At 41.3% G+C, this 17,095-nt stretch overlaps 4 protein-coding genes across 9 annotated transcripts in view; 1 reads left to right on the forward strand and 3 right to left on the reverse strand.

Annotated features, from left to right (window-relative positions):
• LOC125889160 (large neutral amino acids transporter small subunit 4-like) overlaps positions 1–17,095 on the reverse strand; it is a 133,141-nt gene that overhangs the window by 78,341 nt on the left and 37,705 nt on the right. The gene's annotated exons all lie outside the window — the stretch shown is intronic.
• The window catches only part of LOC125889148 (unconventional myosin-Ic-like), a 213,794-nt gene that overhangs the window by 34,744 nt on the left and 161,955 nt on the right, over positions 1–17,095 (reverse strand). The window lies entirely within an intron of this gene.
• LOC125889190 (uncharacterized) lies at positions 3,063–7,376 on the reverse strand. Its single transcript, XM_049576972.1, has 5 exons — positions 7,254–7,376; positions 4,282–4,435; positions 3,815–4,058; positions 3,409–3,547; positions 3,063–3,222 (listed from the first exon to the last, which is right to left on the reverse strand). The coding sequence occupies exons 1-4, from the start codon at positions 7,257–7,259 to the stop codon at positions 3,424–3,426; spliced, it is 528 nt and encodes a 175-aa protein (XP_049432929.1). The 5' UTR covers positions 7,260–7,376; the 3' UTR covers positions 3,063–3,222; positions 3,409–3,423.
• Positions 7,969–17,095, forward strand: part of LOC125889191 (unconventional myosin-Ic-like) — a 46,618-nt gene continuing 37,491 nt past the window's right edge. Inside the window, exon 1 of the mRNA XM_049576973.1 lies at positions 7,969–8,285. Within this exon, the coding sequence (XP_049432930.1) occupies positions 8,121–8,285 (165 nt within the window). The 5' untranslated portion in view covers positions 7,969–8,120. The remainder of the gene's footprint in view (positions 8,286–17,095) is intronic.

Genomic DNA, 17,095 nt, shown 5'->3' on the forward strand with positions numbered 1-17,095 from the left:
TTAACTAACCAGTAGTGTATTTGGTTTTCACCATGGACACAACATGTCCCCCTCTCTTGGCCTTTGGAAATTTGATTTGGAACCGGAGTTCTCCTGCTGCAGTCCTTGCTTGTGAACGCCCAGAATTTTCATTGAAATGAAACACAGCCAGGTAAAGCCTGAAATGAGAAGCATTTGGATGGGATTATTTAATTCAAATAGTTCGTAAAGGGTTGAAAACTAAAATTTTACATTGTTTGTACCATAAGTCCTATGTAAAGCAGACTTCTGAATACAAATTTCTATGTGTAATAGTATCACTCTAGAGCACAGTTAATACAAAATAAAGGAGAGACCAGGGCTGCACTCCAGTATTACATTTTTATATTGCCACAGAAACAAATACCCAGTGTCAATGGTCTAGTTGTGAGCACATGTTGAGTGGTATGTACTGCATAATATTGACAATACTATTTACCTGCAGAGCATCCCTAAGTAGGAGAATGCCACAGTTTTTGGTGCAAACCGCAGAATGAGACAGTGGAATCCCTCCAAAGTTGACGTCTGATACAGAGGACTCAGCTTTTTAACATCACCAAGGATGCGCTCACCAGGATGGTACTCACCAATTATCCCCGGTTGTCTTTCACGACGTGTGTGATGTCATCGGGTTATTCTTGTCTTATTTTCATTACTTTTACTGTTATTTGAGTCACTGTGTGTGTTCATGTGCCAGCCGACATGTTGTTGTAGTCACCTAAAAGCGTCAGCAGATGGCAGGAGCTACATTTGAAGCGCCATATGTAAACTGTCAAGTTACTGTATCTTCCACAAAACACACAGAGGAATTAATAAATAACGTACCGTCTATAATGTAGTCTGTTTTAAATGAAGCTGGGAGCCTCTGCAGTTGTGGTGAGTTAAAGCCCCTCCACTATTTTTTAATTTTCTTACTTTAAGTCATCTGGTGGAAATTCTTGTATTTTTTAATATCGCAATATGGATTGCAAAAAAAAAAAAAAAAAAAAAAAAAGAAATATTGCATGTCAGTTTTTTTCCAATATCGTGCAGCCCTACGTTCTACTGTAGCCTTTAAAATGTCTTTTTACCAAATTGTGTGGCTGCACTTTAACCTGTGTCTTGATCTGTGTCAACACTGGATAATAATACAAATAATAAAAAGTTTTGTGGCATTCATTCTACTATTATGTATTTATTTCTTAATATTTTACATAGAGTTTTAGGAGTTGAGACAGACAACAATTCATTTAACACCACTCTACATGCCAGAAGTTTCAATCCAAATTGGCTCAAAGAGAATGTACCATATGGACAGTTCCAAAGAGTAAGGAGAATTTGTGACCAAGACGAGGTTTTTGAAAGTGGATCTAAAGAAACGATATCAAGGTTTGTGGAACGGGGGTATAAAAACACCACTCTCCAAAAGGCCTACACTAGAGCTAAACACACTGATAGGTCATCACTACTGAAAAGAAAGACTAATAAACAGACAAAAGACAGACCGGTATTTGTCACAAGAATTGGGGTATCATTGAGAGTGATGATCTTCTGAGCCAGGTTTTTCCTGAACCACCTTTGGTAAGTTTTAGAAGATGCCCTACCCTGCGAGACAAACTGGTCCACAGCTACCTCAAACCAGATTGCCAACAAACATGGTTATGCACTAGGCCTAGTGGTTGGTACAAATGCCACCACTGTAATCACTGTGCTAATGTAATGCAAACCAAAACATTTCAGGATGTTGTATCCCAAAAACAACTCACCATTAACCAATTTGTAAACTGTAAAACCTCATTTGTCATTTATAGACTGGAACGCCCTATGTGCAAAGTTTTCTATGTAGGAAGAACTAAACGACGCTTACAAGACTGACTGGCTGAACACAAATATGCAATCCGCACAGGCAACATAAACTATCCCATGGCAAGACACTATATGGAACATCATAACAGTGACCCATCCACCTTACAGGCTTGTGGGATTGATCACATTCCACTGTCCTTGAGGAAAGGGGGTAGACAGAGACAGTTAAATCAGAGGAAAACCTTTTGGATTTATAAACTACAGGCCACTAAATATCCAGGCCTGAATGAGGATCTTGACTTTAGTGTCTTTATTTGATTGTCTGCTTTATGTTGTTTGAGTTTATTCTCTGCATGGTTTATTTTTTAACCTGACTGTAATGTGTTTTGCATGTTGACCTTCTATATTCATGTTTGACCTTCTTGAGAAATGTATGATACTTATCTCTGACTGTGTTGTAAGGATGACATCTGCTGGATGCTTTTATGTAATGGCAACTGTCACCTGACCAGCACTCCTGCCAGGTGGAGGTTTCTGATAGGTGGACTTATGCTTTAAGAAACTCTGCTTCCTGTTGAGAGCTGTTTGACTCCCTGATGAAGGCTTAATTGCCAAAACGTGTCGGAGTTTTTTTTAAAGGGAAATGTTACCAAGCCATTAAAATAAAGGCTTTTAAACTTTGTTCAACTGAGAGTGCCTTGAAGTCTTCCTTGTTTTCTCAGTCTAAAGATTCCCTTCCAAAGAGCACCTCAACAAAACTTGTCTTGAGTCCAGGAAGCGCTCCTAGACTGACATTTTGTGAATTCATATCCCATCCATTTTTATTTTACACGCTGGTATCGGACCGGTACTCGGTATCAGCAGATACCTAAGGTTCAGGGATCGGAATCGGTATCGGGAAGGAAAAAGTGGTATCGGTACATCTCTAGTGTGCACAAGACATATTTGGTTGCTCAGATTAATATTTTTGGTTCAAAATATGTAGTATGTGCAGTCCCACAGCAAGTTCAACAATGTGGTACAAAAATCAAATTTGTCAGAACATTTTACTTCTTGCAGTGTTTTATACTGTAAAAAAATATGTTTTTGGACACAACATGGTCCCCAGTAACATACAGTAGTTGTGCTGATACAATCAAGAGAGTAATTTTTTATAATATATTTACCTGTACAAGCTGGATATCCACTATTTTGTTTGAGCAAAGATCCACCATAGAGTATGAGCCATACTTCGCACAGTGGCCTGGACTGTCAGCCCTCATATCCACCAAGGGACACAGTGTCTCTTTCTTTCAGTCCTTCAAGCAGGTCAGTCTGATGTGATCGCCATTTATGTAGGACGGATGGCAGAATGAAGTGGCGCACATGATTTTGATGGGTCATCCTTGTGAAGGTTTTCACATGCATTGCACTGAGCACCTGAAAGTAACATTAGAGTGTTCATGTACGTAGTGTTCATGAGTGCATTTACTATTTCCCACTGCAGCACTATGGAGCACACTATGTCACAGTAAAATAAGATTTTACGTGGGAGCAGGTGGACAAAAAAGATGAAGCTGTTGGAGAAGGCACACTTTTTTAGATAAAGTCATTATATTTACTAACCTTTTTAGTCTGTCATCACAAATGATGAGTCTGTGTAATAGACAGCAGCTGACAGTTGCAGATGCCCCGCAGGATAGCTGCCCAGAAGTGGCTGACTCCTCCATACTCTTCTGTAGAGGCAACTCTCATACAGGCACTTCTGAGTAACAGAGAGGAAGGTTATTTTTTCAGCTGTGTCTATCTTGCATGCTCTTGAGCAGGTGGGGCAGTTTTTAAACAGCTCAAGCAGGCAATCTTCATACACCAGGTACTTTGTGATGTCCTGCGGTGTCTTTGCTGGTGCTCTTTTGACAAACAAAAACCACAAGAAGAATTAATATTTGTTACAGAGTTATTATTTATATTTTCATATATTATTTCTCACTTTCACAGTTAATTTACAAAAAAAGAAGCAAAGTTAACTTACTGGTCACTGATGGTGTCATCCAGTGATGATATGCTGGGGAGATAGCTGGAATCATCAGGATCTGCACTGACTGAGGTTACGTCAGATTCCTGAAGAGAGGGACATTCCAGGAGAGAGCGTTTTGCTTGTGGGCCATCATCTCGACCAGCTCTGCGCTTCTGTGGTGTTGAAGAGCAGAGTGGGAGAAACTGGGATGTGTTGTTGCCCACAGCAACACGTCTTGTCGCCACTGTGGCTTGAGAGCCTGGAAAATATACACTGCATTATTTCATAAACCATCCATGACATTTTCTAGTTTTAATATTAATGGTAACATGTGTAACTTGCTGCCTGTCTTCAATGACTAGGCTCTAGGTTCTTAAATCAGCATTAACAGCATGAGGTGTAGTCCATGAGTGTTTTCTTTCAACAAATATATTGTGCATACCTGTTATCTGTCCGTTAACATCGTAGACATTTCAACACACCTGTAGTCTTTCTGTTGTACAGTGCTCTTTTGGACAGTTGGGTGGCCACTGTCCTTCTCCCCACATAGCAGTCTGTTTGACATCCAATTTCTCTTGTGGCCTTTTGCAGCTCATCACACTGGCATGCTGCATCTCTTGTGGTTGGCAGGGTCTGCTTTATGAAAACAGATAAAAATTGAAAATTGTTATCTATAAACTGAAGTTCATATCTCCTGACCAATGACACCCTGGTAAAAATGTATACCAAATCGTGGACTGCAAGCATTCAAAATACTCTTAAGTTGTTCCAGTAAAATTCTGTGACAATTAATACACTGCCTGGCCAAAAAAAAAGTCACCACCTGGATTTAACTAAGCAAATAGGTACGAGCCTCCTATTGGATAATTACTGCATGGGCGATTATCTTTCAGCTGGCAACAAGTTATTTAACCCCAACTGGTGCAATGAGTTGCTTCTCATTTCCTAAACAACCATGTCGAAAGACACATCCCGTGGTCGTGGAAAAGATGTTAGTCTGTTTGAGAAGGGTCAAATCATTGGCACGCATCAAGCAGAGAAAACATCTAAGGAGATTGCAGAAACTACTAAAATTGGGTTAAGAACTGTCCAACGCATTATTAAAAACTGGAAGGATAGTGGGGACCCATCGTCTTCGAGGAAGAAATGTGGCCGGAAAAAAATCCTCAATGATCGTGATCGGCGATCACTTAAACGTTTGGTGAGATCAAATCGAAGGAAAACAACAGTAGAACTCAGGGCTATGTTTAATAGTGAAAGTAAGAGCATTTCCACATGCACAATGCGAAGGGAACTCAAGGGATTGGGACTGAACAGCTGTGTAGCCTTAAGAAAACCACTAATCAGTGAGGCTAACCGGAAAAAAAGGCTTCAATTTGCTAGGGAGCATAAAGATTGGACTCTGGAGCAATGGAAGAAAGTCATGTGGTCTGATGAGTCCAGATTTACCCTGTTCCAGAGTGATGGGCGCATCAGGGTAAGAAGAGAGGCAGATGAAGTGATGCACCCATCATGCCTAGTGCCTACTGTACAAGCCTGTGGGGGCAGTGTTATGATCTGGGTTTGCTGCAGTTGGTCAGGTCTAGGTTCAGCAACAGTATGTGCTCAAAGAATGAGGTCAGCTGACTACTTGAATATACTGAATGACCAGGTTATTCCATCAATGGATTTTGTCTTCCCTGATGGCACGGGCAGATTCCAAAATGACAATGCCAGGATTCATCGGGCTCAAATTGTGAAAGACTGGTTCAGGGAGCATGAGACATCATTTTCACACATGGATTGGCCACCACAGAGTCCAGAGCTTAACCCCATTGAGAATCTTTGGGATGTGCTGGAGAAGGCTTTGCGCAGCGGTCAGACTCTACCATCATCAATGCAAGATCTTGGTGAAAAATTAATGCAACACTGGATGGAAATAAATCTTGTGACATTGCAGAAGCTTATCGAAACAATGCCACAGCAAATGCGTGCCGTAATCAAAGCTAAAGGCAGTCCAACGAAATATTAGAGTGTATGATCTTTTTTTTTTTGGTGGTGACTTTTTTTTTGGCCAGGCAGTGTATTTGGGACCTATTTGAGGCAAATTTAATCAATCTCAGTATCAGAACATATTTATATTAATTATAGTAAGAAGCCACATTATTAACAATTAACAACAATGATACATACAACAACAGTAAATACAAATAAAAAAGAACAACCACTAATTAATCTGGTGGCGTTTCAATGGACTGCCTGGGTTATTGCAAATAATTTAGCAGCTAATATGCAGGAATATCAACTTTTTCCTGTGCACAGTGAACACAGCCTGCCCCCCCGGACAGCCTGGACAACCAGACTGTATCCACTGACTCTGTACCCTGCCTCATCGATCGAGGTGGTCACATGTAGATTCATTTATATAAGTAACCTTGCAAACAGGTGTTACACCGAAATCTGTGACCGTCGGAATCTGTGACCGCAGGCGGCGATGTTGCACATTGTCTGCGTGTGTGTGGCCATCAACAATGGCAATGGAAAGTAGATAGATGTTGTAAATTACTTTTATTATAACAACGTTTTGTGTGATAATGTATGCACTGTTTAATAAATGAGTAAACACCGACACAGGTGCTGTTATTGCTTCAATATTTGGACAGATGTATTTTCATTTCAAACTTCAACTGTAAAGAGCTAGATGCACAGCCATCAGAATATGTGACCTCACTGAATCTGCATAATAATGAGTTTAAACCTCAAAATAACTGTTTTCAATCCTTCTGTCATCCTCTCACATTAATATGGACACATATATTTGTATTTGGGATCATCACAGAGATAGAAACACAGAGGTCACATATTCTGATGGCTGTACAGCGGTCACAGATCCCGACGGTCACAGATTTCGGTGCAACACCGTAAGACAAGCGCAATATGAAACGGAATAATTTTGCCATTTTAAATTTGATTTATAGCACACATGGCATATCCACTCTTACAGTCGGTAACGGATGTTAGATATTGCCAGTGGGAAGATGTGGCCCCGTTTGAGAAGTCGGCATTACGGATAATTTGTGCACTCAGGCCTAATTATTTATAAGTAGTGAATTTTCATTACAAGCACTATTAACATGAGGATGACGCTAAAATCAGCTTGCACGATGTAAATTCACATTAATGGGCTCACCACCTTCAAAATGTCACCATTACTCTGGACTACTAATGACTAAATAAGTAACGTTATCAAAATAAAGTGCCGCTCATTGGTGTGCACATGACGTTACCGACAATATGGCGCTTGATGTTGGCGGGCCAAGCTGATGGAGTCTGGAGGTCAAGTCGGCATTATGGATAATTGACATTAGCTCTTTTGTAGATAACCGGTATATTTTCAGTGCATGAACTAATACATGAAAACGAGTAAACGAGTTTAACTGTGTAAAGAGAGTTAGAGGCACACAAGGTAACTTACACTCATCGGTGGGATCGTGACGTTACAGCCGACTGTGGCACCTGATGTCGGCGCGACTGACGGATGAAGTCCGGGAAGGGAGGCGGTGGGCTCAGCCTCATTCACCAGTAAAAGTGGTTTAGAAGTAAAGCCCAGTTGTTTTTGATGATAGCTGTGAAAACTATCCGTGGTGAAGTGGTTGCTGCAGAGGTGGCTGTTGGCGGCGATCTTCAGCTCTCCAACAGTCAATCCATCGTTTCCTCAGCTCTTCACTTTTTGGGAATTTCAATAATGACACAGAGCCATTATTTAAATTATGGCATCCAGGGAAGATACACGAACGTGGAGCAGGCATGGCTAGCTAGCAAACAAAATACAGGCTGTGGCAGTAGCGGTGCGGTAACAACTCAGAGTGAGCGGGACATCCACTGACAACAGGGCCTTATATAGTAGGGGAGGGGCCAAGGTCACCCGGGATACGGCTGACGTCACGGCGTATCCCTTTTTAGCAGGGTCAGAAAATCCAAAAACTTGAGACGATGACGAACAGTTTAAGGCTAAAACTCCACAAATCGGTAATGCACAATCCCCAAACTTTTCACATGTTTTCTGTAACAATTTTCCAACATGTTTAAGGTGTTTAAAGCAAATCATTGTATTCGCTTTCCACGGACTTTCAAGGCTCCCCGCCGGTAAAGTTCACCTTGAAGGCTGAAGACTGGCCTAAATGGATTAAACGCTTCGACAGATTCCGCGTTGCTTCTGGATTGGAGACGCAAGCAGAAGAGAATGGCAGGAATGTGATCTTTGAGACAGTAAAGTTTAATGAGCGGCTTCAAGAAACGGGCGAGACGGCCGACAGTTTGATTGCGGCGCTGCACTGCCTGCATGGCGGAGCACTGCTGTTACAGGGCTCTACGTGATGAGATGGTGAGGGACAGACTTGTGCTGAGTCTGCGGGACAAACGAAGTCAATCTGAATCTGAAGGGTTGCAAATGGAGCCGGAATTGACGCTACAAAAGGCCGTCACCAGAGTCAAACGGAGAGAGCAGGTAAAAAAAAGCAGCAAGAAATGTTGAGAAGATTTTTCCATTAATATCATCCATGAGAAACAATGAATGAGCTATAACTTGTGCCAAGCTAGCGTGTTAGCTATGTGACTTGTATGCTGCTGGTGCTCTGTTGTTGTCATCCAAAAGCCAGAAGCACTTGTACAGTTAATTATCACAGTGAGCATTTTTTGAACATGTTTCACTGTCAGAACAGAAGACAAAAAGTCCTGATTTTTAGTCAGCTGTTGCAGCAGAATGACAGTCTGTGGGATGTTTGATCAGCAGGAGCCAGCTGGTGTGAATCTCCACCTGTTTTTAATGTCACACAGTGTGCTGCCGGTGCTTAGCAACGGTTGCTAAGCTGCAGTCATTTGTTTAGGGGGAGGAGTTAAGCAGATTTGCTTGGTGATGTCATCACCTTTTAGAATGTCTTTCTGAAATTTGCCTTTGTGACATCACGTTACACTTCCCTGCAACTTAGTAAATAGGTCTGAATTTTGTAAGACACGCATCGCATTGCACGTGCTGTTCTGGACCATCATCGTCGTTTTAGATAAAATGGCAGAGGCATCCCAGTTTGGAGTGGACCAATTTCGTCCTTTTGTGGATAGATTTTTGCAGCAGCTGTCAGGAACTCAGCTTCTAGTGATTAGGGATGGTAGACCAGATAATGCCATCACAGTTAGGCTGGCGGAGCTACTGTTAGATATGGTGGTATATCTCATAGACTCCCATTCTGCCAATTTGACAGCTAATACAAAGATATCTGAGGATCATGTTGCGTCCACGATGGGCAACGCAGTCCCAGAAGCTTTTGCTCAAGCTCTGGGAATAGACACTGCAGACCCTGACATCAGCTCACAGAGCTTGATTAAAATCATGTCCGAGGAGGTATCTAAAAGCGTCAACTCCGCCATCACGACGAGCAGAGATGCAGAGAGTCGGTTTGTTTCTCACATGACTCCCTCCCGTAGACTTAATGACATGATTGAGCACGCTCGATCCATGATACAGTCATTCATCAGCAAAACTACATCAGTTGCTTGCCTGTGTCAAAAATCTTCACCTGGAGATCTAGAGGTTGTGGACACAGAGGATGATGATCATGATGAGAGCTGCAGTTCATTACCTGTGCAGGTAGGAAGCTCTGAGACTGACTCAAAGCAATCGGCGCACAGCTCAGAAAGTAGAAAATCTCAGGTCCAGAAAATAGTGTCTAAGGAGCTGGGAGATATCCTAGACATTTTACTGGATGATGCCTCTGACGCTGAGCGTGATGTCTTGCTGCGTGACGCCTCCCAGGAGAGTGACAGTGTCGTGAGTGACATCAGCGAGTCTGCTGGTGCAGCAGTCAGGGCAGATAAACCCAAGATAACTCTTCTGTTGGCTAAACAGTATGCCAAACAGTTGATACATCGTGCTGCGAGAAATCTGAAGAGAATTTTCTCGCCAAACAGCAAAGTGAAAAGCAGAGAATCACTGCAATCCTTTGCTGACTCTGTATCTGAACTGCTCCAACCAGAGGGTGGTGAGAAACACCCAGCTGATGAAGAGAGGCAGTTAGAAAACCTGCAACATATCGCAGAGGGTAGAGACCTGGTCTTTACAGAGGCACTGAGGAGCCTCCTTTCTGAATACACCATCGACGGGATGACTCGAGAGTCATTTTGTCAGCTTGGGCCATTCAGAAATACACAGGCCATCATCAGGAGGGCTACTTGCAGCACAGTGTGGCATTTCCAGGTACTGCTGAGGTGGTGGCTGACATATCAGGCTGGCATCCATTGTGACAATGTCATGACGGCTTTAAATGCCACTGAGCCAACCTCACCAGCACCTGCAGTCACAGTACCTGAGACAGGTGCTGAACCGGTGCTCCACTTACCACCAGACCAGGATTCAGAGATAAACAGACTCTCTGTCAGATTACTTGTTAACAAGCTTGTCACCAGAGTCTGTAAAAAGGCTAAGATCCACGTCAGATCTGAAGACCTCTATGTCATCGTTGACCACCTTTCCAGTAGGATATGGGCAGAGGTTGAGGGAGCTGATTTTGAAATCTCCCCAGCAACTTTTGAAAGACTCGACAAGGCCGTTTTCAAGGATTTGTGTAAATCCTGGGGCTGTGCTGAGCTTGTTCTTCTGAGAATGAACCGAGGAGAACAAGAAATCGATCACGTAGCCAGCACCTTCAAACATCATCTGATGAAGCCACCAAAGCAACGAAGTGCCATCTGCAGACTCTTTTCCAGTCTGGGCCAAGCTATCTCTAAGCCCTTCACTTGGACCCAGGCCAGAGTCACTCCCATTTAGGTGACAGGATTCATGCTGGAGGAAAAAAATGGTGTGAGGCCTTTTTCCTCCAACATGAATGCAATGGGCTCTGTGCACCAGCATGAGTATTTCCTGTCCTATACTATTGGATTAAGTGATTAATCAGCTGTGTGCTGGGTGTACCGCACACCTGATTAATCACTTAATCCAATAGTATAGGACAGGAAACACTCATGCCTACTTCCTTTCAGGAAGTAGTGGAGCTGGTGCAGAGCTCTCAGGACCACCTTGGTAGTCAGCAGCACAATCTCACAGTTGAGGGTTCGATTCCCAGTCCTGAGCCTTTGTGAGTTTGTGTGTAGTCTACCTACGTGGTACGGGTTTTCTCCGGGTGCTCCGGTTCGCCCGTTTCTTTTTTTTTTGTTTTTTTTTTTTTCTTCAAGCCATGCAGCAAAAGCTAATTGGTTTCATGTTATACAATTTGATCACAATTACACAAATTAAAAATAACAAAATTGATCTTATGTCTCTTGTCATTATCTGACATAGCTGTAAATATTCAAGTCAGGCTGAACTTCTGTTGATTCAGTTTCACTCAGGTTAAAGGTTTTGTGTAGAAAATACAGAGAAAAGACTGATCTTTTGTTTCTTTTTAATGTGAAAAGCAGTTTTTTAGCATGAAAGTTTGCTTTTGATACTTGAGCTATGTTTTTCTAATATCACCCTTTGTAGCAAGGTTCTGTTTCAAAAGAAAAACAATAGACTATTAGGGCTGTACCCAAATAATCGGATATTCGAATATTCGTTTCTATGGGTAGGTATTCATTATGAAAATTTAATTTAAATTAATTATTAGATATTCGTTTTTTTATTTACTCATTAATTTATTTATTTTATTATTATTATTATTATTATTTTATTTATTTTTTACATATTTTTTTGGTGCTCAATGTAGTCTTTATGTTGTTGGTAAATGTAGGTTATCAATAAAAATCAAAACTTTTAAATTGCATTGTTAAAAATGTGAAAATATACCAACTGAGCTTGTGCGCACGGCACGCTTGAGCGCATCCGTCTGAGGCTGTGGATCAATGCCAAGTTTTACCACTTTATCACTATTCCCTCTAACTTGTAGCTGTTTTTCGTTATTATTATAAAATTCAGCTATTCATGTCTGCACACATGTGAATGTGCGCATCTGAAACATATCTAGCCCACAACAGACAAATATGAAATATTTCCCATGTAGCTCCTTTTTCTGATTCCGTATACGAGGAAATGTTAAAAGACAGAGCTCAATAATAGTCCACCTTGATGCAGGCAAGGAAAAACATAAATAAGCAAATTGAAATAGTCAGATGCATGTGTCATCTGGTAAGGTTAGTTTAGGTGAACAGGGGAGCTCATGAACTTTCTTGACCTGGGAAAATAGTGTGCCAAATAATAATAATGAACACTAATATAACAATTGATTACATTGGAATAGATTGCGAAGTATTTAATTTGAGGATCTGTAACACATTTAGAAGAGAGAACAATTTAAAAAGCCTAAAATGAGCTGATCTAAAACTAGAAAAGCACTCAGAGAGTGCAGACCTCCCCCAAGTAGGTGATATCCCCTCCCCCTTTGTATCAGATTTTGCAGCCTGCATCACAATTAAGATTATTTGCATTTTGTACTAGGGCTGGGCGATATGGCTGAAAAATGTATCACGATATAAGTGTTTCATATCAGTCGATATCGATAATTATTGAATTTTAGGACCAGGAGACAAAAATGTTAAATTTAAACACTTTTATTTTAAATGTAACCTTTCCTCAGTAATGAACAAATGAACATAGGGGAAAAAGAGGTCAACATAACCATGAAAAACAGTCAAATAAATAAATGTACTGGTTAATGTGCAAATGTAAACATAAAATAAATGCTTAAACTTCTTTAAAAAAATGTGCAAAGTACTTTGTAAAAAAAGAAATGAACAGAGATTAACATAATTGACCTGTAACAAACAGTCAGCATAAAAATAACTCAAAAACAACTCAAGCATGGTTTCACTCCAGTTTTTGGCCAGGTAAACTGTTTCACCTTCTCAGGCTTTAAGGCCATACAGGTACATGTAACAATATACACAAATGAATTCTAACAAATTATCTTGTGCACAGTGCAAAGTATTTTGTAAACATAGAAATTAGAATAAACTTGAGGTAGTCACTGTCTGAACATCTGACATGACACAAACCTGTTACGCAGTCCAGTTATTATGGCAATATCAAACCAGCATGTACATAAAAAAATAACTCAAGCAAGCACCGTTCAACCTTGGCTTCACTGCAGATTTTGAGCAAGGAAAAGAGCCTCTGCCTGTGATTGGCCTGGGTCTTCATCCATCATCTTAGACACTGCTCTTTCTTTAATGTCCACTACCTTCTCCGGTCTGATGTATTGTGCCTTGAACCTAGGGTCCACCAAGGCAGCCATGTCAAGGAGATCATCTGTTGCAGAGTCGGCATATTTCTCATCAAGATAGGTCATTATCTTGGTCTTCAGGTCTTTGATGAGTTGGGTGTCCTGTTCATTTATTTTTAGCAAATTTGTGCGGAACAGGTGGAGCACTGGCTTCACGAAGGAGACCGTCACCTATGACTCCCCAGAAAGGGAGTCTGTAAACTCCAGAGAGGAGTTAAGTGACTCGAGAACATCAATGTCCTGCCACGTTGGGATCAGGTGCCTGCTGTTTTTGTCTGCAGACAAAACTTCAGCTATTGCCTTTTGTTGTTCCAGGACCCTTGACACCACCTTCTGTCTTGAGCCCCACCTGGTTAATGACTCTGTGACCAGCTGGTGTTCTGGGAGATGGAGGCGTTCCTGAGCTTTAGAGAGCTCCCTCTTTTCCTTCCACGAGTAGGAGAAGGCAGAGACCACTTTCTTGCAAACACCAACAGCTCTTTCCACTCTTTTATCCTTCCCTGCAGCACCTGCAGAAATACAACAACACCAGTGTAAGTAAAAAGTAAAGTCGATTGGCTAATAAAGTTAAACATTAACATTAAATCATAGTCATTAATTTTCAAAAGATAATACTAGTTACCATCAATTCCAAAAGTTAGGAAATAAACAGTGATACAGAAAGAAAGATTTTTAACATGTTTTATATTCATCGTGAAGCACTGGGTGCATGTAACTCTGTTGTTAAGTGTTTTCAGTTGCATTTCTTCAACTATTCATCATGACCCAAAGTTTGTGATGGGAGTAAATTAACTCACCCAATTTGCATATTGTGGCGTCACTAGGCGGCGGCCATATTGGATTTCATAAATCTCAGAAAAACAGCATTTTTAACATATTTATACAGTACATTTCTTTTGTTTTGTGCTGTTTTTGTCGTCTCATCCTTAAAATAAAGGAAGATGAATCTGATGGGAGTAAATTCACTCATCTAATTTGCATATTTTGACATCACTTCTACATGCCTACAGCTACACCAACCATTCAAATGTCAAAACGTTCAGCTCTGTGAGGATTTTCTGATGTTTGTGGCAATGTCAGGGGTTTAGCAGTGATTTTAAATGTGGAGATGTTCCAGGGGTGGCACATGAGCACCACATCCTGCCTGCCGTTGGCTGTTTCCCTCTCCAAAATTAATGCTCCCAGACAGTATTCAGAAGTTCTTCCAACATAGAGTCGGTCATTATGAACTGAGAGTCATTCATTATGAACATGCATATTTATTAAAACAAATTTAATCTGTTATCAATTTTTAATATGAACATATACCAAACCATATCATTGTAGGCTACCTGAGAACTGAGACAAGACATCCACACATAAACATCTACAACAATCAATCACAACCCCAAAATGACATGTATGACTTTAGAGTGAACAGTGAATTAGGATTTATCATTCTCACATAAATGGAGCGTGGAGTCATAACACAGTAGGTGTCATGTGAACAACTGACTGATCCATTGGATGAACTTGGTGAGGTCTACCTCCGTGTGTGGGTGCATTTACAGTCTCTCTTCATCACATAATTTGAATTAGGCCTACACAGTAAACATATAAGTGGTGCGGCGACGGCTTCAAGCGTCCCGCTCCTGCTCCTCAGACAGAGGCACGCACGCGCACGCCGACGCCGGCAATCGCTCGCCCACGCTGAGCCTATCCGCTGTGTGCGAGGCTCCACAGGTGATGCAGATCAGGAGATGAGTAATCACCTGAGCTGGGGAGCGAGGCAACGGACGCTTTATGGAGGACCGGGCAAGGAAAAGGACACTGCCGGTAAGCGTTTGGGAGTGATGCCTGCCTCTATGGTTTCAAGACCTGGCAGTGTTAGCCTGAGTGTCAGACTGAAGCTCCCAGAACCTTCAGTCTGACATGGCTTCCATTGAAGGCGATTTACAAGGGGGAGGGAATTTGATTTTTCCCTAACCAATCAGTAGAGATCAACGACTCACCCAGAATCTGACGTCATTAGTATCCATGCCTCGGGGGTGCTGAAAACAAGTGAGCATTGCCCGTATAAAATGTCTCCGTTGTCATGCACGCCCAGCTGCATCGCCGTTAAATCCAGTTTAGCAACTTCCTTAATTTGGTCCTCCATTAACGCGAGTAGTGGTGAAATACCTTGATAGCATCGTTAATGTGGTCTGTAGGATCTGTAGCGGTCGCCATTGTTGCTGTCCTCACCAGTTACCCACCGGCGCACAGCTTGACATCAGTGTGGCGCTGATTGGCTAATCGCTAGACCCCCGGCGTTCATTGGTCCGTCCAGCGTTTGGACGAGATAAATCGCAAATTCATTGAAGTATGCCAGACCAGAGATGCAAGCCTACTCAGTTGAGTGGGCGGGGTCTATGGTCTGGAACCAGGCTATGGCAGTGTTTGAGCCTGTTAATTGAATTCTTTGTTCACTGGGTCACTTATTTAATTTAGTCATAGACCTTATGTGGCACGTGGCATAAAGTTTACATCGCTAATTGTAATCTGTGACCCAGGTCCTATTAGCGTGCGTTGTATTTGTTGCGGCGATCTGCCTGGAAGTGTGACAGCAGCCGTGTTGCTCTGTGCACGTAACGGCGGGCGCACGCGCGCTGCCTCATGCGCGTGGTGGCGGGTGTGCGTGCTGCTCCACAGTGCGCCACAACAGGTGTGCGCAATCAGACTAATTAGCAGCACACGCCATGAGCTCAGAGCGATAAACGACACACCAGTCATTCGGCTGGGTACAACCGAGCTGAGGACAGCAGGAACATTCACTGCAGAAGCATTTCACAGATCAAACGCATGGGAAAAGGACTTAAACCAAAAGGGCTACCGGTAAGCTCATGTTAACTGGACTGTGGCTGTGACTCTGGCTCTATTGAAGTATTTTATTTGGGCAAATGAATCGTGCTGTTTGTTTGATTTGAGTTTAACATTGTTATATAGAGTTTAAAGTTAGCAGTTATGATTGTAATTGGCTAAAATATTTAGATATTTTAGTTTGTGCCTATTTCAGTTGTTTGGGTTACCTACCTTATTTATCATGAAATGCTTGTTTAATTTGTTAAGCAAATAGTGGCCCAATTAGTCAGCTTAAAACCTTGTTTAAATAGATAAATTAAAGTGCACAAATAGGCTAGTATTTAAAATACAACGAACTTTGCTTTATTAACATTTTGAAGGGAAAATATTTAATTTATGTATAAAAGTATTTCTGTTCAAAAATGGTTGTGTTAAAGTCTATAGTAAAATCAGTTTAAAATACTTGATTTTATTTAAGTTTTACAAATGAGTGTTTAGTTTAAAATTGTGATAGACATACATGTCATATCTAAAGTCTGTATGAACTATAAATCTGTATAAAATCTAGGTTAAAATATAAGGTAAAATGGGTTAATTTAGGAGTAAATGGTTCTAAAAGCAGAACTAGGTTTCTGTTTTATTCAATGCTTGATTTTACACATTACTTACCTGGATTGATTTATCTAAATAATAGTTAATGTATGTTTAAGATATACTTACCTTTACCTAATTAAATGCACTTACTTGAAAATGTGTTTAAAAGTACTTACCTTGTTTGATGGAAAATGCTGAATTATATTCACATTGGGTTTATTCTTATTCTATTCTGTTGTGTGTTTATCATTTGACTAAATTAATGCTACATTGCTTTATAAAACCATTTATGTGTGTCTATGTGTTTCTGTTCTGTTGTTTCAGAATGGCTCCACCACAGAAAAAATTCAAATCTTCACAGACACTGGACTATAGGGGTCCAACACTGGACTATAGGGATGGATGAGGCCAGGCCGGACAACATCTATGTTAACACTGTCGCAGCTGTGTCCGACGGACACGCTGCTTATAAATTTACTCTTTACAAAGAGCTTGCAGCCCAAGTGTAAGTGGGGAAATCATATATATTTAAAGAGTACTCTACTGCAAAATTTGGAGACCAGAGCTTGCTCTGCACACCCACAACAAAGATTTATATGTGTGCCGACGTGGCGGTGCCTGAGGAGCTGGAGGAGGAGGCAAGGACCCTGATCAG

The sequence above is a fragment of the Epinephelus fuscoguttatus genome, linkage group LG5 (assembly GCF_011397635.1).
Source record: "Epinephelus fuscoguttatus linkage group LG5, E.fuscoguttatus.final_Chr_v1".
NCBI classification, from domain to species: domain Eukaryota; kingdom Metazoa; phylum Chordata; class Actinopteri; order Perciformes; family Serranidae; genus Epinephelus; species Epinephelus fuscoguttatus.